This window comes from Hyperolius riggenbachi, chromosome 1 (assembly GCF_040937935.1).
Source record: "Hyperolius riggenbachi isolate aHypRig1 chromosome 1, aHypRig1.pri, whole genome shotgun sequence".
NCBI classification, from domain to species: Eukaryota; Metazoa; Chordata; class Amphibia; order Anura; family Hyperoliidae; genus Hyperolius; species Hyperolius riggenbachi.
In genome coordinates, this window is record NC_090646.1 from 118,900,671 (window position 1) to 118,927,655 (window position 26,985).

The 26,985-nt window shown below is 47.5% G+C and overlaps 1 protein-coding gene across 1 annotated transcript in view; it reads left to right on the forward strand.

The window, feature by feature from the left end:
- The window catches only part of DTHD1 (death domain containing 1), a 146,673-nt gene that overhangs the window by 92,462 nt on the left and 27,226 nt on the right, over positions 1–26,985 (forward strand). Inside the window, exons 7-8 of the mRNA XM_068271847.1 lie at positions 17,800–18,093; positions 19,570–19,810. Of these exons, the coding sequence (XP_068127948.1) occupies positions 17,800–18,093; positions 19,570–19,810 (535 nt within the window). The remainder of the gene's footprint in view (positions 1–17,799; positions 18,094–19,569; positions 19,811–26,985) is intronic.

The following is a 26,985-nucleotide window of genomic DNA, read 5'->3' on the forward strand; positions in this document are numbered from 1 at the left end:
ACCCAGAGGAAGGCCACACGGCAGGTCTGTTCGAGGTCGTGCTGATGTGATTTTGTGCAGCCCTGGACCAAAGTACAGTGCTCAGAAGAAAGCACGTCCCATCAAGTCCCAAGATTGTCAGGACGTGGTTGACTATTTAACACAGAACACCTCATCTTCCGCAGCCACCAGCGCTACTACTAGCACCACATCCATTCCATTTGACAGTTCGCAGGAGTTATTTGGTGGGGAATTAACCGATTCACAGGCATTATTGTTACAACAAGATAAAGGCGCTAAGCAAGTTACACCACCTCATATGTCTGAGTTAGGCGACACTATGGACGTAAGGTGTGAGGAGGATAATGAAGTACCTGCTATTGGTGCAGTTTATGAGGTGTCTGAGGCAAGCAAAGCTGGGCAGGATGATTATGATGATGATACAGATGTCACGTAGGATCCTAAGAGACAAGATGACCAAGGGGACATTTCGGAGGGGGAGTCAGAGAGGAGTAGGAGGAGACGAGTTCCTGAAAGAAGCAGGCGAGCTCATCATCAGAAACTGCTGGTGGCAGTGTCCGGCACCATGTATTGCCACCTATGAACAGCCAGTCAACATGCCCTTCAACATCAGCTGCTGATGCCACCATAGTGCCATCACCCCAGGGGGGCTCAGCGGTTTGGACATTTTTTAGTGTGTCTGCCTTAGATCAGAGCAATGCCATCTGTTCTCTCTGCCTCCAAAAATTGAGTCGTGGAAAGGCCCACACCCATGTGGGGACAACTGCCTTACGAAGGCACATGCAGAAAAGGCACAAACTGCAATGGGAAGAGCACCAGAGGAAAAACAGCACATAAAAGAAAAGCCACCCTCCTTCTCCTCTTCCTCCTTCAGGTGCAGCATCTTCAGCCGCTTTCTCCCTTGCACCTTCACAATCACAGCCACCCTCCTCCACTCCACCTCTCACCTTCTCCTCTGCCCACAGCAGCAGTCAGGTGTCCATGAAGGAAATCTTTTAGCGGAAGAAGCCAATTTCTGCCAGTCACCCCCTTGCCTGGCGTCTGACAGCAGACTTGGCGGAACTGTTAGCTCGCCAGCTGTTACCATACCAGCTGGTGGACTTTGAGTCCTTCCGTAAATTTGTGGCCATTGGGACACCGCAGTGGAAGATCACCAGGCCGCAATTATTTCTCTAAAAAGGCGATACCCAAACTGTACCATGAAGTTGAGAGGCAAGTGGTGTCATCTCTGGTGCACAGCGTTGGGTCAAGGGTCCATCTGACCATGGATGCCTGGTCTGCCAAGCACGGTCAGGGCAGGTACATTACTTACACAGCCCATTGGGTCAACCTGGTGACCACTGACGAGCAGGGAGTATGTGGCTGTGCAGCGGACCTACTCGTGACACCTCCACGGCTTGCAGGCAGGCATCCAGCCACCTCCTCTCCTTCTCCTCCTACTCCTCCTGCTGCATCCTCTTCGCTGTCGTCCTCCTCCTCCTCTTTGGCTGAGTGGCAGTTCAACTCTACTGGTGCTGAGATCTCCTCTCCAGCTACTATGCTGCATGCTAGGTACGACGGTGTCACGCCATCTTAGACATGTCTTGCCTCAAAGCGGAGATTCACACTGGAGCAGCTCTCCTGGATGCTCTGAACAAACAGGTGGATCAGTGGCTGACCCCACACAAACTGGAGATCGGCAACGTGGTGTGTGACAACGGCAGCAATCTCATTTCGGCTTTGAATATGGGAAAGTTGACACATGTACCCTGCATGGCACATGTGCTCAATCTTGTAATTCAGAGATTTGTGTCTAAGTACCCAGGCTTACAGGACATCCTATAGTAGTCCAGAAAGGTGCGTGGGCATTTCAGGCGGTCTTACACGGCGATGGCACGCTTTGCCGATATTCAGCGGAGAAACAACTTGCCAGTGAGACGCTTGATTTGCGATAGCCCGACTCGCTGGAATTTGACCCTCCTGATGTTCAACCGCCTGCTACAACAGGAAAAATCCATCAAACAGTATCTCTACAACTACAGTCAAAGGACACAGTCTGGGGAGTTGGGGATGTTCTGGCCGAAGTACTGGAAACTCATGCGAAATGCCTGCAGGCTCATGCAGCTGTTTGAGGAGGTGAAAAACCTGGTGAGTCGCAGTGAAGTCACTATCAGCAACTTGATCCCATGTGCCATGCGTAGAGTGGTGGATCAAGCTGTGGAGGAGTGTGAACAGGAACAGGAATGGGAGGAAGAGTTGTGGGATCAATTCTCAGCAGAAGCAGATGATTCCTCAACACCTGCGGCAGCACAGAGGGGGGAGGAGGAGGAAGAGGAAGAGTCATTTGGGGAAGAGGAGTCAGATGATGAGGAAGGTGTTGTTTTGGAGGAGGAGGATGAGGCGGAAGAACAACCGCCGCAGGTGTTGCAGGGGGCTTGTGCTGCTCAACTTTCCCGTGGTATTGTTCGTGGCTGGGGGGAGGAGGAGAACTTAGCTGATATCACTGAGGAAGAGCAAGAGAAGATGGATAGTATGTCTGCATCCAACTTTGTGCAGATTTGTGCAAAAAACTCAAGGGGAATGAGCTGTACTGGGTGGCCACGCTACTAGACCCTCGGTATAGGCACAAAGTGGCGGAGATGTTTCCAAATCACATGAAGGCAGAAAGGATGCAGCACTTTCAGAACAAGCTGGTAAGTGGCAACTATGCATTACAATGCGTTTAAGGGTGATGTCACAGCACAACGCAATAAAGGTACCACTGTCAGTAATCCTTCTACCATGTCCACACAGGCAAGGACAGAACGCTCCAGCGATCTCATGGTGATGTCAGACATGCGGACATTCTTTAGTCCAATGCCTCCCCTTAGCGCTTCGGGATCCACCCTCCACCAACGCCTCGACTGGCAGGTAGCCGACTACCTGGCCTTAAGTGTGAATTTAGACACTGTGAGCAGCGATGAACCCTTGGACTACTGGGTGCGCAGGCTTGACCTGTGGCCAGAGCTGTCCCAATTTGCCATCCAATTTCTGTCTTGCCCTGCCTCTAGCGTCCTGTACAAAAGTGTTCAGAACCTCACCTTTATTAAATTGAATGAGGCATGGATCCCGGAGGGCTACTGCCCGCCCGAAGACTAAGTCAGTCCCCACACACAGCATCTCTGCCTGCACACCGTGTGATTGCCTGCCCCATGACTAGTGTTGGGCGAACATCTAGATGTTCGGGTTCGGGCCGAACAGGCCGAACATGGCCGCGATGTTCGGGTGTTCGACCCGAACTCCGAACATAATGGAAGTCAATGGGGACCCGAACTTTTGTGCTTTGTAAAGCCTCCTTACATGCTACATACCCCAAATTTACAGGGTATGTGCACCTTGGGAGTGGGTACACGAGGAAAAAAAAATTAGCAAAAAGAGCTTATAGTTTTTGAGTAAATCGATTTTAAAGTTTCAAAGGGAAAACTGTCTTTTAAATGCGGGAAATGTCTGTTTTCTTTGCACAGGTAACATGCTTTTTGTCGGCATGCAGTCATAAATGCAGAGCAGGGACAAGGTCCTCCAGCACCCAAGGCTGAGATACCAAAGTGCGCCCCTCCATCCCTCCTACCCCAGCCGTCACACACTGATTGCTATTAGACTAAGAGGGCCACAGGGCCCAGAACCTCCCCAACACCTTAATCTCTAGTTATCTGGCTTGCAGTCACTGCTATGTATCCCCTTTTCTTATTTCTTTCTGCTTCATACACAATTAGGAATGACAGCTGAATGAATTGTGCGCCCCCTCCTACACTGCGCCCTGAGGCTGGAGCCTCTCCAGCCTATGCCTCGGCCCGGCCCTGCATAAATGTAATACATATAAGAGGTTCCAGGAAAAGGGACCGGTAACGCTAACCCAGCAGCAGCACACGTGATGGAACAAGAGGAGGGTGGCGCAGGAGGAGAAGGCCACGCTTTGAGACACAACAACCCAGGCCTTGCATGAGGACAAGAAGCGTGCGGATAGCAATTTGCATTTTGTCGCCATGCAGTCATAAATGTAATACAGATGAGAGGTTCAATAAACAGGGACCGGAAACGCTAACCCATCACAGATGTTCATTGTTCATGTTACTTGGTTGGGGTCCGGGAGTGTTGCGTAGTCGTTTCCAATCCAGGATTGATTCATTTTAATTTGAGTCAGACGGTCTGCATTTTCTGTGGAGAGGCGGATACGCCGCCGATCTGTGACGATGCCTCCGGCAGCACTGAAACAGCGTTCCGACATAACGCTGGCTGCCGGGCAAGCCAGCACCTCTATTGCGTACATTGCCAGTTTGTGCCAGGTGTCTAGCTTCGATACCCAATAGTTGAAGGGTGCAGATGGATTGTTCAACACAGCTACGCCATCTGACATGTAGTCCTTGACCATCTTCTCCAGGCGATCGGTGTTGGAGGTGGATCTGCACGCTTGCTGTTCTGTGTGCTGCTGCATGGGTGTCAGAAAATTTTCCCACTCCAAGGACACTGCCGATACCATTCCCTTTTGGGCACTAGCTGCGGCTTGTGTTGTTTGCTGCCCTCCTGGTCGTCCTGGGTTTGCGGAAGTCAGTCTGTCGGCGTACAACTGGCTAGAGGAGGGGGAGGATGTCAATCTCCTCTCTAAAGTCTCCACAAGGGCCTGCTGGTATTCTTCCATTTTGACCTGTCTGGCTCTTTCTTCAAGCAGTTTTGGAACATTGTGTTTGTACCGTGGATCCAGAAGGGTATAAACCCAGTAATTGGTGTTGTCCAGAATGCGCACAATGCGTGGGTCGCGTTCAATGCAGTCCTAGGCCGAAGAGGTCATAGCCTAGGGTCACAAAACCTGTTTATTGGGCAATTTCAATGGTGGCGAGTCTGACGTACATAAATCGCAGCAATGGCCGTTAGCAACGTCTGAATCTCACGAAATGTCTCATGCAGGTAGAAGACATATTGTTAGACTTGGGCTCCAAAGATGGGTTCCCTACATCTCTGCAAACCAGAGTTACAGGGCTCCAAATTTGGTAAAATCCCCCATAGGCTTTCATTGGGCCTCCTATTTACAATTCCAAAATCTCACATCTTTTCAAAGGGCAATTACTCAGCAGTGGCAAATTTTCTAGCATTGTAGGGACCCTTAGGGGGAACATGACTGGTGAGTTTCGGGCCCCTAGGCCAAAGAGGTCATAGCCTAGGGTCACAAAAACCTGTTTATTGGGGCTATTTCAATGGTAGTGATGGTGACGTACATAAATCGCAGCAATGGCCGTTAGCAAAGTCTGAATCTCACGAAATGTCTCATGCAGGTAGAAGACATATTGTTAGACTTGGATTCCAAAGATGGGGTCCCTACATCTCTGCAAACCAGAGTTACAGGGGTCCAAAATTGGTAAAATCCCCCATAGGATTTCATTGGCTCCCTATTTCACTTTCCAAAATCTCACATCTTTTCAAAGGGCAATGGCTCAGCAGTACCAAATTTTCTAGCATCGTAGGGACCCTTAGGGGGAACATGACTGGTGAGTTTCGAGCCCCTAGGCCGAAGAGGTCATAGCCTAGGGTCACAAAAACCTGTTTATTGGGGCTATTTCAATGGTAGTGATGGTGACGTACATAAATCACAGCAATGGCCGTTAGCAAAGTCTGAATCTCACGAAATGTGTCATGCAAGTAGAAGACATATTGTTAGACTTGGATTCCAAAGATGGGGTCCCTACATCTCTGCAAACCAGAGTTACAGGGGTCCAAAATTGGTAAAATCCCCCATAGGATTTCATTGGCTCCCTATTTCACTTTCCAAAATCTCACATCTTTTCAAAGGGCAATGGCTCAGCAGTACCAAATTTTCTAGCATTGTAGTGACCCTTAGGGGGAACATGACTGGTGAGTTTCGGGCCCCTAGGCCGAAGAGGTCATAGCCTAGGGTCACAAAAACCTGTTTATTGGGGCTATTTCAATGGTAGTGATGGTGACGTACATAAATCGCAGCAATGGCCGTTAGCAAAGTCTGAATCTCACGAAATGTGTCATGCAAGTAGAAGACATATTGTTAGACTTGGATTCCAAAGATGGGGTCCCTACATCTCTGCAAACCAGAGTTACAGGGGTCCAAAATTGGTAAAATCCCCCATAGGCTTTCATTGGGCCTCCTATTTACCGTTCCAAAATCTCACACCATTTCAAAGGGCAATGGCTCAGCAGTGGCAAAACTCACCAGTCATGATCCCCCTAAGGGTCCCTACAATGCTAGAAAATTTGGTACTGCTGAGCCATTGCCCTTTGAAAAGATGTGAGATTTTGGAAAGTGAAATAGGGAGCCAATGAAATCCTATGGGGGATTTTACCAATTTTGGACCCCTGTAACTCTGGTTTGCAGAGATGTAGGGACCCCATCTTTGGAATCCAAGTCTAACAATATGTCTTCTACCTGCATGAGACATTTCGTGAGATTCAGACTTTGCTAACGGCCATTGCTGCGATTTATGTACGTCACCATCACTACCATTGAAATAGCCCCAATAAACAGGTTTTTGTGACCCTAGGCTATGACCTCTTCGGCCTAGGGGCCCGAAACTCACCAGTCATGTTCCCCCTAAGGGTCCCTACAATGCTAGAAAATTTGGTACTGCTGAGCCATTGCCCTTTGAAAAGATGTGAGATTTTGGAAAGTGAAATAGGGAGCCAATGAAATCCTATGGGGGATTTTACCAATTTTGGACCCCTGTAACTCTGGTTTGCAGAGATGTAGGGACCCCATCTTTGGAATCCAAGTCTAACAATATGTCTTCTACCTGCATGAGACATTTCGTGAGATTCAGACTTTGCTAACGGCCATTGCTGCGATTTATGTACGTCACCATCACTACCATTGAAATAGCCCCAATAAACAGGTTTTTGTGACCCTAGGCTATGACCTCTTCGGCCTAGGGGCCCGAAACTCACCAGTCATGTTCCCCCTAAGGGTCCCTACAATGCTAGAAAATTTGGTACTGCTGAGCCATTGCCCTTTGAAAAGATGTGAGATTTTGGAAAGTGAAATAGGGAGCCAATGAAATCCTATGGGGGATTTTACCAATTTTGGACCCCTGTAACTCTGGTTTGCAGAGATGTAGGGACCCCATCTTTGGAATCCAAGTCTAACAATATGTCTTCTACCTGCATGAGACATTTCGTGAGATTCAGACTTTGCTAACGGCCATTGCTGCGATTTATGTACGTCACCATCACTACCATTGAAATAGCCCCAATAAACAGGTTTTTGTGACCCTAGGCTATGACCTCTTCGGCCTAGGGGCCCGAAACTCACCAGTCATGTTCCCCCTAAGGGTCCCTACAATGCTAGAAAATTTGGTACTGCTGAGCCATTGCCCTTTGAAAAGATGTGAGATTTTGGAAAGTGAAATAGGGAGCCAATGAAATCCTATGGGGGATTTTACCAATTTTGGACCCCTGTAACTCTGGTTTGCAGAGATGTAGGGACCCCATCTTTGGAATCCAAGTCTAACAATATGTCTTCTACCTGCATGAGACATTTCGTGAGATTCAGACTTTGCTAACGGCCATTGCTGCGATTTATGTACGTCACCATCACTACCATTGAAATAGCCCCAATAAACAGGTTTTTGTGACCCTAGGCTATGACCTCTTCGGCCTAGGGGCCCGAAACTCACCAGTCATGTTCCCCCTAAGGGTCCCTACAGTGCTAGAAAATTTGCCACTGCTGAGTAATTGCCCTTTGAAAAGATGTGAGATTTTGGAACTGTAAATAGGAGGCCCAATGAAAGCCTATGGGGGATTTTACCAAATTTGGAGCCCTGTAACTCTGGTTTGCAGAGATGTAGGGAACCCATCTTTGGAGCCCAAGTCTAACAATATGTCTTCTACCTGCATGAGACATTTCGTGAGATTCAGACGTTGCTAACGGCCATTGCTGCGATTTATGTACGTCAGATTCGCCACCATTGAAATTGCCCAATAAACAGGTTTTGTGACCCTAGGCTATGACCTCTTCGGCCTAGGACTGCATTGAACGCGACCCACGCATTGTGCGCATTCTGGACAACACCAATTACTGGGTTTATACCCTTCTGGATCCACGGTACAAACACAATGTTCCAAAACTGCTTGAAGAAAGAGCCAGACAGGTAAAAATGGAAGAATACCAGCAGGCCCTTTGTGAGACTTTAGAGAGGAGATTGACATCCTCCCCCTCCTCTAGCCAGTTGTACGCCGACAGACTGACTTCCGCAAACCCAGGACGACCAGGAGGGCAGCAAACAACACAAGCCGCAGCTAGTGCCCAAAAGGGAATGGTATCGGCAGTGTCCTTGGAGTGGGAAAATTTTCTGACACCCATGCAGCAGCACACAGAACAGCAAGCGTGCAGATCCACCTCCAACACCGATCGCCTGGAGAAGATGGTCAAGGACTACATGTCAGATGGCGTAGCTGTGTTGAACAATCCATCTGCACCCTTCAACTATTGGGTATCGAAGCTAGACACCTGGCACAAACTGGCAATGTACGCAATAGAGGTGCTGGCTTGCCCGGCAGCCAGCGTTATGTCGGAACGCTGTTTCAGTGCTGCCGGAGGCATCGTCACAGATCGGCGGCGTATCCGCCTCTCCACAGAAAATGCAGACAGTCTGACTCAAATTAAAATGAATCAATCCTGGATTGGAAACGACTACGCAACACTCCCGGACCCCAACCAAGTAACATGAACAATGAACATCTGTGATGGGTTAGCGTTTCCGGTCCCTGTTTATTGAACCTCTCATCTGTATTACATTTATGACTGCATGGCGACAAAATGCAAATTGCTATCCGCACGCTTCTTGTCCTCATGCAAGGCCTGGGTTGTTGTGTCTCAAAGCGTGGCCTTCTCCTCCTGCGCCACCCTCCTCTTGTTCCATCACGTGTGCTGCTGCTGGGTTAGCGTTACCGGTCCCTTTTCCTGGAACCTCTTATATGTATTACATTTATGACTGCATGCCGACAAAAAGCATGTTACCTGTGCAAAGAAAACAGACATTTCCCGCATTTAAAAGACAGTTTTCCCTTTGAAACTTTAAAATCGATTTTCTCAAAAACTATAAGCTCTTTTTGCTAAAAAATTTTTTCCTCTTGTACCCACTCCCAAGGTGCACATACCCTGTAAATTTGGGGTATGTAGCATGTAAGGAGGCTTTACAAAGCACGAAAGTTCGGGTCCCCATTGACTTCCATTATGTTCGGAGTTCGGCCATGTTCGGCCCGAACCCGAACATCTAGATGTTCGCCCAACACTACACGTGACCCGTTCGGCCAATCACAGCGCTAGCCGAACGTTCGGGTAACGTTCGGCCATGCGCTCTTAGTTCGGCCATATGGCCGAACAGTTTGGCCGAACACCATCAGGTGTTCGGCCGAACCCGAACATCACCCGAACAGGGTGATGTTCTGCAGAACCCGAACAGTGGCGAACACTGTTCGCCCAACACTACCCATGACTAAGACGCTCCTCACACAGCATCTCTGCCTGCAGGCCGCTTGACTGCCTTCTCCGCCACCACCAACAGGGTCCAGGACTCCAGGTAAATTCCTGAATTTTTAAGGCAACTGCTAGCAGCGGACGCTACAATAATTTTTCTGGTGCGTGTACATGCCTGCCTAATTTTTCTGGCTGCACTGCGGCTGCAACAACAAAACAAAAGGCATGTACATGTGTCAATTCCCCTTCGTGATTGTTACCTTGCCGCTGTGAAGGGGCTTGCATATCACAGTGAAGCAATGACCACCGGCTATATGAGTGTCTCGGGGGGTGGCACACCAAAGATAATAAGGTCCTTGCTTCATTGTGGACAGACCAAATTCGATCAGCTGGACAGTCACTGTTGTTTTGTCATTGAGCTACCTCAGCCTGGCGACCATATGGGCTTGAAAACCGCTATCACCTGCACTCTCGTCATGGTGCGCACCAGTCCAGCATGACCGTCACTAAACAGCTGTTTGCGGTGCGTTACACAGTGAGTTTAGTGTGTCAGTGTGAAGCAGTACTCTAATTACACTCCCTAATTGATGTATACACATGCAAGATGTTTTGAAGCACCTTAGGCCTCCAATTTAGCATTCAATGTGATTTCTGCCCTTAAAACGCTGCTTTGCGTCACATCCAGATTTTTCCCCTGGGACTTTTTGCGTGTATCCCACTCTGCCATGTCCCCCCCCCCCCCCCCCTCCAGGTGTTAGACCCCTTGAAACATCTTTTCCATCCGTTTTTTGGCCATCATAAATGTTTCTAGTTTTCAAAGTTCGCCTCCACATTGAAGTCTTTTGCGGTTTGCGAAAGTTCGTGCGAATTGAACTTTTGCGGAAGTTCGCATTCGCGGTTCGCGAACCGAAAATCTGAGGTTCGGGCCATCTCTACTCTTGTGCACATCGCCCAGCCCCCAACCTCTCTACTCCTCACCAAGTTGTTTTAAGCAACTTTTTGTACACTCAGGGGCAATTTAAAAGCTCTGCATCCTTCAAACCATTTAAAACTCATTCATTCTCTTAACGCCTATTGCACCCATAGTACGTTGGCATTAAGTGTTATGCATAGACAGATATATCGATCACATATATAAATAATAAACTTATAATATATAACTGTGACGCCGTCGATATGACATATCGAATGCGTCATGGAGTTACCAACGCTAGTTCTTCGCAAGCCACCCAAACTGACAGTTTTTGGTTTAAATACACTTTTTTTTCCCTTCACCAAAGGGCTGGAGAAATCTTTTCATGGTCAGTTAATTAGCCTCCTGTTGAAAAGATTCTCTGCCAGCACAGGGGACCCCCTGAGGTGTTTATGACCTCATCCATCAGGTGAAGGGTAGATATCAGTTGACAGAAGCTCATAAATTGTAGCTTTCTCCAGCCTGATCGGCACCGACCCACCAGGAGTCCGACACCTAGCTGCCTTGTGGCCTGAGTTGAAAGGAGACAGGAATGATCCTTATCACGCCATCTGGGCACCCAAAGATTCAACCAAACTGTAGAAACTGTATTTAATAAATAGGCACAATTTGGTAATATTTCTGGTGTTCCCAAGATCGCAGTTCCCTCAAATTCACGGAGTTTATTAGATTCCACATGACACTGGTCCTGAGAGATTTTCAGCCCTCTGGATCTTTCGGAACCAGTGCCAGTAAGGTGAAAGGGGGGGACGGTGCTATTAGCGATCCAGACTCCTCGTGTTTGGTATTAGCAGATTCACACACTTACGCTGATTGTGAATATTCATTCGGGTTCCTGATATTACCTACGGGCATGCTGAGAGCGGGCAAAATATGAATTGGCCCAAAACCTCTCCCTGCCTAAGGGGGCATTGCCTTATTCAAATTGCAAGGCTGGACTTGTATGTGTCATAACTCCTCCCACCTACAGTGAGGAACAAAACTGACATGACCCAAAAGTCCAGCGTCCTTTACCTTCAATCTGATGCCTAGTAACATTCTGGCAGCCCGCAGGGACACGGGCCAACCTCCATCTTTGAACTTTCTAACAAAGGCCTGTTGGCCGCATGGCAACCGCCATTTTGGGACTTTCGCCAAAGACTTGCGATTGCCGCATGGACTACCAATAACGGTATTTGAACTGTATATAATCAGACATCCTGTTCCTTTTCTTGCCTTCTCTCTGTCAATCAATCTGTTCTAAAATAAGCTGTGTGTATGTAGTTTAGAAATAAACTAACGATTTTATCGTTCAGTCTTGTGCCTGTTCTGGTCATCTGATTGCTGCTATAACGAATCTGCCCTCTGAAGAGTCAGTCATACTACCGCATCGTTTTATGATTTGCTTATAAATTGTTTGCTAGCTAGGTTGTAAATAACCGTTTCTTCCTTCTAGGATTAGCTAGTACTAGATTTCCTGTGCGAAATCGATAACTTTCGTTCCTCGATTGTAAATACAATTCGAGATTGCATCATATAGGGACCCAGCAACCTTTCTTTAATGTCACATTGCTCACAGTCTTTAAGCCGTCGGAAGTGACTATTCCCCGAACGGTGACTTGAGCGTGTTGAACGTGATTGGGCTGGCTACCGTATTATGATAGCGGGAGTCTCTTTCCTCCCTGAACTTGAGAGAGTGGTGGCAGTTTACTTTATTTACCCGATTTCCAGCGCGAAATCGATATTTTTAGTTTACCGATTGTATATACAATCAGAATTGTACATGTATGGGCACCTCCAACCAATCTTAACCGTTTACTACGCACACAGTGAATGTGCCTCCAGCAGTCTCTAGTGCATGAGACCTGCATGGCAACAGTGGCCTAGTAATACGGGATTGGTGGATGTTTGTCCCATTACATATTGTCGGCAGCTGCGCGACCAATCTTTATTGTCAGTCTGTTCACCGTACTTCCTGCGTATGCTAATGGGAGCAGATTAGACGGAATTGGCACGCTCTGTCGCCCTTTTCTTTCTTCCCTCTGACGATCCAGCAACCGGTCTCGTTGTCCGTCTGCGCCCGTACTTCCTGCGTACGCTAACGGGAGCAGATCTCGACGGGATCGCGGGGCTGGATTGTCACATTGATGGGCAGTGGTGGTGATAGCACACCCCAAAACCAGGCATAGCCAGCTTTTGGGAAATCAGAGCGCAAAGATCTGACAAACTCAGTCTTTGCAACCAGAACAATAAGACAGTGGTCATTAAGTATCCTGTCTTGCAGAACCGAAGTTCTGGGCACAAAACGGTACACATTGATAGCAATAGATTGGTCTACATTTCCTAACTTTTTCTTTGCTATATTCTACTCTTTCTTGTACTCTTCTCTTCTGAATGTCTGATTCAGTTCAGTTTAACCAGAATTGGTCAGTTCCTAACTTGCATGCCCTCTGCGAATCGCACGGCATTGCTGCTTGCAGCACAAACAAGGCTGAGCTGGTGGCATTACCCCAGAGATGGAATCCTTGTCGCCACCTTGCTTAATGCCTTTATACCCTGCAATCCTGATACGCCCGTCATGGTTGCCAAACCTGACCGGCCAGGATCTGCGCATATTCCTGGAGGCGGAGGAGCTCCGGCTAGAGGCAGAGCACGAAGAGCGACTTCGCCAGACCAAGCTCCAGAACAAAGAGCCACGGCTCCCACATGAATTGGAGTTGGCCCAGCTAACCCAATCGAATCTGCACTCTTCACTATGTGTTTCGGTGGAGAGATGCGAACCTCTACCCGTGACCCCCACAGCAAAACTTCCTGCCATGGAAGAGGGCACGGAACGAGACTTTCCTGTATGCACCTCTGAGAGGGCGTACCATCAGGTTCCTGTACCTGACAGCCAAAGAACTCTGGTGCTGGACAGTCACAGAACACTGTCCCAAGACTTGGAAGGAGGTAAGCCTACTGCATTCGCTCCTCCTGGTCCGGTGAGCTTTGTGCCACCGAGACCTGCAGCTGCTGCTATTGCTGCATCCCAGTCTGACACACCTGCCATTCGCACGTGTAATCTTTGTGGCGCAACTGGCCACATAAAGTTCTTCTGTCCCAAGAGGAAGAGAACGACCGTCCCTAGCCCGAAGATGGCTAGCAACCCTGATCCGTCACCTGCATCACCCTCTGCACTGCCTGTCAGCGTGTCAGAGACGCTCTACGGTTCCGGAAATCTTCACAGTGCTCCAGTGGACGACCAGATCATCTTTTGCTCCAGTGCTGCAGAAGCAGATGTTTCCTTGGTCTGTTCCGACCTTGCCACAGAGGAAGATATTCTCCCACAAAAGCTCCTCACCCTGACTGAAGTCAGGCCCAACCACCACAACCCTGTTATCCCAGGTCCCGAGAAGGCCGGATGGGGGGTGGGTTTTCCAGAGTGGGCTGTTGCTGAGTTTCCCTCTCCTCCTGTGCTTGGCACTAATCTAGGCACGCTTGTGTGCCCTTCGGAATTTTCTGCTGATATGCAGGAGTTCCCAGCAGGACTCCCTGACCACCAGGTACTGTACAAGCCTTTGGGAAAACAGGGAGATGTCAAACCCTTACCTGCTATTGCTACTGCACCTAATGCCACTGGGCGGGAGGTACCCTCAGATTTATATGTACCAGCAACTGACTGTCTTTTATCTTTTTCTGCACCTGTTATTACTAATGAAATTGCATGTGTCAGTGATAATTGTGATAGAAACGCTGTACATTCTTTGGCCATTACATGCTCTATGGCCAGCCGCATGAACTCAGAGCTGACGGCAGGGATTCCCTCTGACAATTCTGACTTTCAGGCGGGTGACACTCATGCTAAAAATGACATATCATGTTATGCAAATGCTTTTGATAATGTTGTGCATGTTTGTGAGAGTACGCTGGGTGACGCCTTCAGTGTCACCGGTAGTCCGGACTCAGGACTATCTGGAGGAGTCTTGACTTCCCCTGATATCTCTGACCCCCAGACCAATGTCAATATTGACGTGATTTTGATTTACCCAAAAGGTGATGTTTATTGTGGTATACCTGTGCAGACAGACACACACAGTACTGTTGGTAACCTGAGCTCAGAGCCTGCAGGCATTCCTGTCAGCTCTGACCCCAGAGAGTTTGATTTTCAGCCGCTGACCTCAGATCACACTAGGCAGATGGCTGAGACTTGTAGTCCCACATCCGTGAGGATACTACAGAGCGACTCCAACCTGCGTGCGCTTAGTGGCCAGACCGCTAAGCCGCCAGCAGTGGAAGCTCCACTACAGGTGTACAGGGAGAATGGTAACTACTCCAATGAACCCATTCCCCATGTAACTGACACCCCAGGTGAAAGCACGGTCCATGTGGATCTGTTAGAAGCCCAGTCAGATAGAACGCAGTTAGTTCTGGGAGAGCACGGCCAATTAGAACAGGAAGACACAGGTCCCCTGCCAGGCTTGATAGCTCCCACACGAGAATTGGCGAATGATGTGAAAGTCACCCCCCACCTCTCGTACTCCCCAAAGGCCTCGCTGAAGCGCACTGCGCCCCCACAGCGAAATCTTCGCAGCAACCCTGGGCAGGATACAGCAGTTCAAAGAAGGGACCCGGGGACTCACAAGCCCTTATGGCAGACCCCCTACAGCGCCTCTCCGGAGGTGCAAGCAAAAGTGAAGATGAAGTATGAGGAGATGTTACAAATGGCTGTCCTCCGCAAATCCTCTAGCTCACAGACCACCAGGTTCTGTGAGGCCTATAGGATGCCGGACGACATCCCAGTAACTGTTGCGTATCCCGTGACTCCCCTCGGTGATCTGTTGGATTGGCTGGCATCCGCCAACTACCTAACGATCATAGATTGGAACAACGGATACTGGCAGATTCCAACCGTGCCGGAGGCGCGCCTGGAATCCACATTCACCCTGCCCTTGGACTTAAGCGCCTCGATGCGGATGTCTTTTGGTATGATGAATGCCCAAGCCACCTTTCCCCAGGCGTGGAACGACCTGTGGAAGAGCAAGCACGGTTGTACAGTCACGTACCCGGATGACATCCCTGTGTTCCCCCCGACTTGGGAGCAACACTGCGATCACTCGTCCCTGGTACTAGGACAGCTGTCAGCTGACAATCTGACCGTTGAACCAGACGCAGATCAGATTGTCATGACAGAGGTACAGGCCTCTCTGGGAACAGCGGGATACTACAGGACGTTTGCGGAGCCCTGTAGCCTCCTGGCTAAACTACTGACCAACACAAAAAGGGCAACCCCCAAGGTCATGTGGAACCCAGGCTTCCCCGCTGTACTGAGCCCAAGTAGCAAGTTGGTATTGCTTCAGTCAAGGTCCTGCTAACCGCTCCTTCCCCAATCTTCTAAAGGGGGGAGATGTGACGCCGTCGATATGACATATCGAATGCGTCATGGAGTTACCAACGCTAGTTCTTCGCAAGCCACCCAAACTGACAGTTTTTGGTTTAAATACACTTTTTTTTCCCTTCACCAAAGGGCTGGAGAAATCTTTTCATGGTCAGTTAATTAGCCTCCTGTTGAAAAGATTCTCTGCCAGCACAGGGGACCCCCTGAGGTGTTTATGACCTCATCCATCAGGTGAAGGGTAGATATCAGTTGACAGAAGCTCATAAATTATAGCTTTCTCCAGCCTGATCGGCACCGACCCACCAGGAGTCCGACACCTAGCTGCCTTGTGGCCTGAGTTGAAAGGAGACAGGAATGATCCTTATCACGCCATCTGGGCACCCAAAGATTCAACCAAACTGTAGAAACTGTATTTAATAAATAGGCACAATTTGGTAATATTTCTGGTGTTCCCAAGATCGCAGTTCCCTCAAATTCACGGAGTTTATTAGATTCCACATGACACTGGTCCTGGGAGATTTTCAGCCCTCTGGATCTTTCGGAACCAGTGCCAGTAAGGTGAAAGGGGGGGACGGTGCTATTAGCGATCCAGACTCCTCGTGTTTGGTATTAGCAGATTCACACACTTACGCTGATTGTGAATATTCATTCGGGTTCCTGATATTACCTACGGGCATGCTGAGAGCGGGCAAAATATGAATTGGCCCAAAACCTTTCCCTGCCTAAGGGGGCATTGCCTTATTCAAATTGCAAGGCTGGACTTGTATGTGTCATAACTCCTCCCACCTACAGTGAGGAACAAAACTGACATGACCCAAAAGTCCAGCGTCCTTTACCTTCAATCTGATGCCTAGTAACATCCTGGCAGCCCGCAGGGACACGGGCCAACCTCCATCTTTGAACTTTCTAACAAAGGCCTGTTGGCCGCATGGCAACCGCCATTTTGGGACTTTCGCCAAAGACTTGCGATTGCCGCATGGACTACCAATAACGGTATTTGAACTGTATATAATCAGACATCCTGTTCCTTTTCTTGCCTTCTCTCTGTCAATCAATCTGTTCTAAAATAAGCTGTGTGTATGTAGTTTAGAAATAAACTAACGATTTTATCGTTCAGTCTTGTGCCTGTTCTGGTCATCTGATTGCTGCTATAACGAATCTGCCCTCTGAAGAGTCAGTCATACTACCGCATCGTTTTATGATTTGCTTATAAATTGTTTGCTAGCTAGGTTGTAAATAACCGTTTCTTCCTTCTAGGATTAGCTAGTACTAGATTTCCTGTGCGAAATCGATAACTTTCGTTCCTCGATTGTAAATACAATTCGAGATTGCATCATATAGGGACCCAGCAACCTTTCTTTAATGTCACATTGCTCACAGTCTTTAAGCCGTCGGAAGTGACTATTCCCCGAACGGTGACTTGAGCGTGTTGAACGTGATTGGGCTGGCTACCGTATTATGATAGCGGGAGTCTCTTTCCTCCCTGAACTTGAGAGAGTGGTGGCAGTTTACTTTATTTACCCGATTTCCAGCGCGAAATCGATATTTTTAGTTTACCGATTGTATATACAATCAGAATTGTACATGTATGGGCACCTCCAACCAATCTTAACCGTTTACTACGCACACAGTGAATGTGCCTCCAGCAGTCTCTAGTGCATGAGACCTGCATGGCAACAGTGGCCTAGTAATACGGGATTGGTGGATGTTTGTCCCATTACATATTGTCGGCAGCTGCACGACCAATCTTTATTGTCAGTCTGTTCACCGTACTTCCTGCGTATGCTAACGGGAGCAGATTAGACGGAATTGGCACGCTCTGTCGCCCTTTTCTTTCTTCCCTCTGACGATCCAGCAACCGGTCTCGTTGTCCGTCTGCGCCCGTACTTCCTGCGTACACTAACGGGAGCAGATCTCGACGGGATCGCGGGGCTGGATTGTCACAATAACTAGCTTCAATAGTGTTTAGCTGTAGTTTTTATGAAAGTATTCTAATAACTTATCAGACCTTTTATGTTTTAGTTTTATTGTAGTTCGCCTATCTTCAGCTGTGGAAAGTACGCATTTGATTCGCTTTATTAAGAGCCTGGAAGTTGCTATACGCAGCTCAATGGTCAATGTGGTTTTATACAGAAAGCAAGACAACTTTCACAACATCCTTGTTGAATTGGTTCCATCGAAGGAGCTGAACTGGGAAGTCTCTGCACTGGTGGAGGCTGGGTACACAGGACCTCCTGAACCCTCAGAGCCAATAAGTATTCAAGAAGGAGACCAAATTAATTTTCGCTTTTGTGGCAACATATCTGCATCAGGTGGGTAAACTGCTTTTCTTCCATAATTTAAAGGACATACAAGGTGAAAATAAACAAATGAAATAAACAATTGTATCTATCCTCCTTCTTCTAAAAATGACTTATTAAGATATTCCACAGTTTTATTTTGTATTTACATCTACTTTTTAAGTTTTTACAGTTTTATTGTTTTTGCTCAATGACACATCCTTTGACATATACCAGAGCTAAAATCTATGAACTATTGACCCTTTGCATCTCTTTCCTGCTCTCAGAAGCCATTTTCGGCTAGGAAGGTTTTTTATAGTTGTAATTTCTTATCAGTGAGGGTCACTCTGTAGTCTGACCCAGTCCTGACTCAGACAGGAACTGCCACTTACGGTAAATACCTGATGTTTAACTCTTTCAGGCAGAGAAATTAAAAAAAGGAACACAGCATAATTACTTGTGTGCTAGGCAATGTACATACACATGTCTATCTCATCATGTCACCTCAGGTATCCTTTAAAGGGTTACTTAAGCTAAAAAAAAAATCAGTTTAACTTACCTGGGGCTTCTTGCAGCCCCCTGGAGTCATCCTGTGCCCACGTCATGCTTCCAAGTCCCTCCATCGCTCAGCAGCGACTCCCGCAAAGCTGGCCAATCGCTGCCAATCGGCAGCCACTGCACATGCACAGCCCTAAGCCACGCACACTCTAATTGTGCTTCAGAGTAGCGATTTTCATGTACTGCGCATGCACAGAACACTCCCGGCAGCACAGTTAGGAGTTATGTGGCCAGCCAGCTTTGTGAGGGTCACCGCTGCTGGCCGAAAAGACTCGGAAGGACAGTGCAGGCACATAATGACTTCAGGGGACTGCAAGAAGCCTCAGGTAAGATAAACTGTTTTTTTTTTCTTTCTACTTTAGGTTTCCTTTAACGGCAAAATAGTGTATGACCTTTTAAATACATACAGAACAGGAGCGTAGTACTTTATCTCATTCCAGCGGGATAGGTCCTCTTCAATCCTCTGTGAAGCCGGACCATGCAGCCTATTAGCTTGCAGCTTCCTGTCACATGATGTGCAGTATTGGAGCCGCAAGCTAATAGGCTGCACAGTGAAGCTACACAGAGAAGTGAAGAGGACCTGTCCCACCGCAATAAGGTAAAGTATTTTGCCGCAGTGCAGCTCCAGCTGCTCTTCTAAATTTGGAGAGAGCTGGGGGGGTGACATTGGAACTTTGAAGCGTGCGCAGGCGCCTTCTTTTTTCTTCTTACTAGACCAAACAGACATGTGATGGATTGGTAAAGGGTGCAAGTATGCCGAATTTTGATGGGGGGGCTCGGCCTATGTAAGTTACACCCCTGAGGACTCAAGTGATTGTAATTGATTGGCAATCAGTGATATAATAAAGACAGGATCATTAATATGGTATAAATGGATTTCCTTTAGTGTGTTGTACCACTAATAGTGATTAAAAGCTTACAGTGACATTATATTTCCCTTTATCTTCACAGGTAGCAAGGATTCCTCAGAGGTGTACAAGTTGACATTTCACACTCAGAAAATGCAGAGACTTTCTTTAGATCTCAGTGTTGTTGATGAGTTTGGAAACTACAGCTCACCACATTATAAGGGGACAGTAGCTTTCTACAGACTGCCTAAGGAAGATATCATTGTGAGCTACAGGACTGGGCAGTCAACTGATAATTCATTAGCGCAAAGGACACCAGTATGCAAGCTTCAAATAACTCTTCCAAAGGTAAAAATATAATTAAGCTTTGCTAGCAAAAAGATGTATGCATAAGGGGGAATCTAATGTGAAAGCATAACAAATGCATTTGTAATGCTTTCACATAGCAGCACGGTGGCGTAGTGGTTAACCCTTTCCACTCGGAGTACACTCGGAGTATTTTCCTAAAGGCAGTCGTTTCTGCTCAGAGTTTTTTTTTTTTTTTACAGAAATGCACTCTCCCTTTTACCCTCTATTAGAGGTGTACCGAACGGTTCGCCGGCGAACGGTTCCAGGCGAACATTGGGGGTTCGCGTTCGCCTGCGCCAGGCGAACTTTTCCGGAAGTTTGATTCGCCCCATAATGCACTATGAGGGTCAACTTTGACCCTCTGCATCACAGTCAGCAGGCACATTGTAGCCAATCAGGCTACAGTAAGCCCTGAAACCCCACCCCCCCCCTTATATAAGGCAGCCTCCGGCGGCCATTACAGTCACTCGTGTGCCTGCTAGAGAGAGGAAAGGGACAGCTGCTGCAGACTTTTTCTCTTAGGGACAGATTAGTTAGGTTCTAGGCTGCTTTGCTTGTTCCTGACTGATTAATATTGCTTTTAAAGCACCCAGCAACAGCTCTTTTCAGAGCTCAACCTGTACATTTTTTTTTCTGACACTTTTGTTGCATGCACAGCCTTGCTAATTGATAGTGTGTGTGCCACTGCCAGCAGCCCAGCACATTCAGTGACTGACTGCCTGTGTGTGTGACAGGGAGCTGCACATTGTACTACCCAGTACTGCATATACCCCAGTACCTGTTGTGTTTACTTAACCCACCTCATCACTGCATATACCTAGCTTTGTGTTGAGTGAACCCAGCTCACTGCATCTAACTACCCAGTACCTGTTGTGTTTACTTAACCCACCTCATCACTGCATATACCTAGCGTTGTGTTGAGTGAACCCAGCTCACTGCATCTAAGTCTAACTACCTGTTGTGTTGAGTGAGAACCCACCTCACTGCATCTTAAGTACCTTTACTGTATACTGTTCAGTGAACCCAGCTCACTGCATCTAACTACCCAGTACCTGTTGTGTTTACTTAACCCACATCATCACTGCATATACCTAGCGTTGTGTTGAGTGAACCCAGCTCACTGCATCTAACTACCTGTTGTGTTGAGTGTGAACCCACCTGGCCACCTCACTGCATCTAACTACCTGTTGTGTTGAGTGAGAACCCACCTCACTGCATCTTAAGTACCTTTACTGTTGAGTGAACCCAGCTCACTGCATCTAACTACCTGTTGTGTTGAGTGTGAACCCACCTGGCCACCTCACTGCATCTAACTACCTGTTGTGTTGAGTGAGAACCCACCTCACTGCATCTTAAGTACCTTTACTGTTGAGTGAACCCAGCTCACTGCATCTAACTACCCAGTACCTGTTGTGTTTACTTAACCCACCTCATCACTGCATATACCTAGCCTTGTGTTGAGTGAACCCAGCTCACTGCATCTAATTACCTGTTGTGTTGAGTGTGAACCCACCTGGCCACCTCACTGCATCTAACTACCTGTTGTGTTGAGTGAGAACCCACCTCACTGCATCTTAAGTACCTTTACTGTTGAGTGAACCCAGCTCACTGCATCTAACTACCTGTTGTGTTGAGTGTGAACCCACCTGGCCACCTCACTGCATCTAACTACCTGTTGTGTTGAGTGAGAACCCACCTCACTGCATCTTAAGTACCTTTACTGTTGAGTGAACCCAGCTCACTGCATCTAACTACCTGTTGTGTTGAGTGTGAACCCACCTGGCCACCTCACTGCATCTAACTACCTGTTGTGTTGAGTGAGAACCCACCTCACTGCATATAGCTAGCATACCCCCGAGATGGACAAAATGGAAAAACCAGGTAGAGGAAGAGGTAGAGGCAGACCCAGAGGAAGGCCACCAGGCACCGGCAGGTCTGTGGCTGTGCGAGGTGGTGTTGCTGTGATTTCATGCGGACCTGCCCCAAAATACAGTGCTCAGAAGAAGGCACGTGCCATCACTTCCCAAAATCGTGAGGAGGTGATTGAGTATTTAACACAGAACACCTCATCTCCCGCAGCCACCAGCGCTACAAGAAGCACCACATCCGCTGCATTTGACACTTCGCAGGAGTTATTTGGTGGTGGTGGTGAAATCACTGATTCCCAGCCACTACTACAACAACAACAAGAAGGCGCAGGTACACCACCTCATACGTCTGAGTTAGGTGGCGATAGTATGGATGTAACGTGTGTGGATGGGGATGATGGCGGACCACCTGAAGTTGGTGCACTTGAGGAGGTGTCTGAGGAAAGCGCAGCTGGCCAGGAGGATTATGATGACGATTATACGGATACCACATATGTTCCCGGTAGAGGAGATGACCAGGGGGACAGTTCAGAGGAGGAGTCAGAGAGGAGTAGGAGGAGACAACTCCATGATAGAAGCAGAGGGAGCTCGTCCTTAGAAACAGCTGGGGGCAGTGTCCGGTGCCATGTATCGCCAGCTATGGCCAGGGAGCACACATGCCCTTCAACGTCAGCTGCTGCTGATGCCACCGTAGCGCCATCACCCCAGGGGGGCTCAGCGGTTTGGAAATTTTTTCACGTGTGTGTCTCAGATCGGAGCAAAGCCATCTGTTGTCTCTGCCAGCAAAAATTGAGCCGTGGAAAGGCCAACTGTCACGTAGGGACAAGTGCTTTACGAAGGCACCTGGAGAGAAGGCACAAACAGCTATGGCAAGAACACCTGAGGAAAAGAAGCACCCCTCAAAAGACAAGCATTCAAACAATTTAAAAATACAACCATCTAAACTTTCAAACAATTTAAAAATACAACCATCTAAACTTTCAAACAATTTAAAAATACAACCATCTATCATTTTCAAAAAATTTAAAAAAAGGGCAAAAAAACTTGCCCTCCGTAAAACATTCTTGGCAAATGCTTTCGACTTGGTTTGTCTTCCGCTGGCTCAAGGGTCCATCTGACCACAGATGCCTGGTCTGCAAAGCACGGTTAGGGCAGCTACAGCATGGGTCTCAGCAGGCTCCCACTTCGGGCCGCAATCCAACCTTCATTCCCCGCGGTGACAATGGCAAACTTGCCCTCCATAACGGATTCCCGTTAAAGGATTTAAAGTTAATTCATTTCAAATACACAGCAGGGCCTCGAAAGTCCGCCTCCTGTATTGTTATTTTTGGTCACTACCTCGGGGCGGGCGGGCGTGCTTGCCTACCTGCTGCCCTCCTTGGATGTGTAGTGGTAGCCGTTTCTCAGGCTCCACACCGGATTCCATCCCTCATTTCCCGGGCCATTACCCGGGGTCACAAATGACAGACTTGCCCGCCTCCATATGATTCTCGTGAAAGGAATGTGGTGTCATCTTTGCCCGCCATAACTGGTTCTCGTTAAAGGATTTAAAGTACATTCATTTCAAATACACAGCAGGGCCTCGAAAGTCCGCCTCCTGTATTGTTATTTTTGGTCACTACCTCGGGGCGGGCGTGCATGCCTACCTGCTGCCCTCCTTGGATGTGTAGTGGTAGCCGTTTCTCAGGCTCCACACCGGATTCCATCCCTCATTCCCCGGCCATTACCCGGGGTCACAAATGACAGACTTGCCCGCCTCCATATGATTCTCGTGAAAGGAATGTGGTGTCATCTTTGCCCGCCATAACTGGTTCTCGTTAAAGGATTTAAAGTACATTCATTTCAAATACACAGCAGGGCCTCGAAAGTCCTCCTCCTGTATTGTTATTTTTGGTCACTACCTCGGGGCGGGCGTGCATGCCTGCCCGCTGCCCTCCTTGGATGTGTAGTGGTAGCCGTTGCTCAGGCTCCACACCGGATTCAAACCTCTCATTCCCCGGCCATTACCCGGGGTCACAATGGCAGACTTGCCCGCCTCCACAGGATTCTCATTGTAGCGGTACTGAACAAGTACACAGCAAGTAGAAAATGTAAATTAAAAACAAAACGTAAGCTTTTTAACAATGCCATGGAAAGTTGAGAAGGAAGTCACACATTACCTGACATCACTGAGTGAGGAAGAGCAATCACGCCATGTTGCGCAGTAGTCCAGCATGGCCGTCACTACACAAACAGCTGTTTGCGGTGCATTACACAGTGAGTTTGGTGTGTCAGTGTGAAGCAGTACTCTAATTACACTCCCTGTTTGATGTATACACATGCAAGATGTTTGAAAGCACGTTAGGCCTGCAATTTAGCATTCAATGTGATTTCTGCCCTTAAAACGCTGCTTTGCGTCACATCCAGATGTTTCACCGGGACTTTTGGCATGTATCCCACTCCGCCATGCCCCCCTCCAGGTGTTAGACCCCTTGAAACATCTTTTCCATTACTTTTGTGGCCAGCATAATTTTTTCTATTTTTCAAAGTTCGCCTCCCCATTGAAGTCTATTGCGGTTCGCGAATTTTTCCACGAACCGAACTTTCTGCGGAAGTTCGCGAACCCGGTTTGCGAACCGAAAATCGGAGGTTCGCGACATCTCTACCCTCTATCCCATTCTAACATGGAACGTAACACAGTAACATGGTATATCTTATTTTAAAGAACACATTATAACATTTAATTTAATACCTTTTTTGGACAGTTTGGTATGTTCTATTGGCTGGTAGCAGAGAAGGTGGCCAAAGTATGGTGCAGTTTAAAGCAATTTCCTAGGTGTAATCCTCACCTGCCACCTGGTGTCTTCCTGTCACTGCACACTGTGCAATCTTTGGTGTTTCGATTGGGCATTAGAGCAATAAAATGCTGGCTACCATTTAGATGCTCCTCAACGTCCAATGAAGAAGGGTGGCCATATCTCTGCTGAGGCCTAGAGGCTCGTTGTTTGCATACCAGCTCAAGAATTAGATTCTTGGGGTAGCTGATATAATCCTTTGGTTCATGTGGATGCAACTGGTTAAAAATTATGAAGATATTCACTACTGCCAGCTCTAACAACCAAAAAAGGTCTTCCTCCACCACTTCAGTGACTTCCTGTTGAAAGAGTAACTACTGGTATAATGATCAAATTGGTCAACCGCTTCCATGTGTTTAGTATATTCTACGACTGCTGTGGGCTTCTCAACATTTTCAGTCACTCTACCTTTCATTCTTCTCTGCTGTGTTGTTGTAGTAGCAGGGTAGAAAGTGCTAAGCATGCGTATAATATGCTTATCCTTCCATGCCAATACCATCTCTTCACTGACAGGTTTCCAAGCACGAACTTCTCAACTCTTCAGTTTCAATTTTTTTATTTCACTTGGTAGACCTTAATGACTGGGCATGATCGTTCCAGTTATGTGAATTTTTTCTTTTAGTAACTCTTGTGCCAATATGTGAATAGTATAAAATCGATCTGTAAATAAATGGTATCCATGTCCAGGTGTGGCTTGTTTCATATTTGCACACAGATGAAGGACAATGAAAATGGCAAGTCTGGCCTTGGCAAGCTTTCCATAGTTGCAGATCCATAATACGGTTCAAACGCAAAGAGGTATCCAGTCTCACAATCAGCCATAGAAAACACTCGTAGCCCCCACTTGGTTGGTTTCTGAGGATTTTACATCTTGTACTTTGATCTTCCTTTAAAACTAATTGTGCTTTCATCAATCACTACATTCCTATGGGGTACAAACAGACTTCTGCATCTTTCTTTCATATGCTCAGTCAAGTTCCTGACTTTTCAACCCCTAGTTTGAGGGCCTTCAGGACCACTGATGGGTGGAGAAACATGTAGCATCCAATGAAGCTGACTAAGTTGCTCACGAGAAAAGATATCTCCAAAAAAGGGGGTGTAATTGATCCACCGAGTTGAGAAAATATCCTGGATAGATCCCCTTTCTTGCAGTGCCATCCTAAGAATTACTCCAAAGTATGCCTTTATTTCCTGCATAGTAACATCAGTCCAGCTCCTCCAGATGGATCTGGGTGAAGGAGGGTTATTTTCTAACTTCCTTTTTGCATAATCATTTTTTTCATTAATAATTTCTTGTAATAGGGCCGGTGTAAAAAAAGCTCAGAAAACCCACCGACAGTTTCTGTAACATTAGCTGCAGGCAGTTGTACCCCTGCATTACACACAGTAAAGGGAAAATTATGCAGCAAGCAGTCACTGGTAGGAGAGAAGCTTGCCCATTTTATGTGATCACCATCACCATCCCCACTTTCAGCAGCCTCCTCACTTTCAGCAGCTTCCACACCTTCATCAGCCTCCCCACTTTTAGCAGCTTCCCCACCTTTATCAGCATCATCAATATCAGTGTCATCACCGTAGCAATAATCATCATCATCAGTGACAGTATAGTCAATGTCATCATCAGAATTTAGTGTTGGGCGAACACCTAGATGTTCGGGTTCGCGAACATTCGCCGAACATCGCCGCGATGTTTGGGTGTTCGCGCCGAACTCCGAACATAATGGAAGTCAATGGGGACCCGAACTTTCGTGCTTTGTAAAGCTTCCTTACATGCTACATACCCCAAATTAGCAGGGTATGTGCACCTTGGGAGTGGGTACAAGAGGAAAAAAATATTTGAAAAAGAGCTTATAGTTTTTGAGAAAATTGATTGTAAAGTTTCAAAGGAAAAACTGTCTTTTAAATGTGGAAAATGTCATGTTTCTTTGCACAGGTAACATGCTTTTTGTCGCCATGCAGTCATAAATGTAATACAGAGAAGAGGTTCCAGGAAAAGGGACCGGTAACGCTAACCCAGCAGCAGCAGCACACGTGATGGAGCAGGCGCAGGAGGAGAAGGCCATCCTTTTTGAGACACAACAACCCAGGCCTTGCATGAGGACAAGAAGCGTGCGGATAGCATGCTTTTTACCGCCATGCAGTCATAAATGTAATAAAGATAAGAGGTTCAATAAACATGGACCGGGCATCAACGCTAACCCAGCAGCAGCAGACGTGATGGAACAGGAGGAGGCGCAGGAGGAGAAGGCCACGCTTTCAGGTGCAACTCAGGCCTTGCATGAGGACAAAAAAATGTGTGCGCAAAGCAATGCAATGAGTAGTTTTCAGGACACTATGGGCTATTCGGAGGAGCTATTCCCACCCCCACAATCTTCTACCTGTGAAAGGTCAATGGAACAGCCACAAATGTTGTGCCCGGATTCACAACCTTTTTCTGTGGAAAATGCACCTCGCACTGAAATGCAAGGCGAGG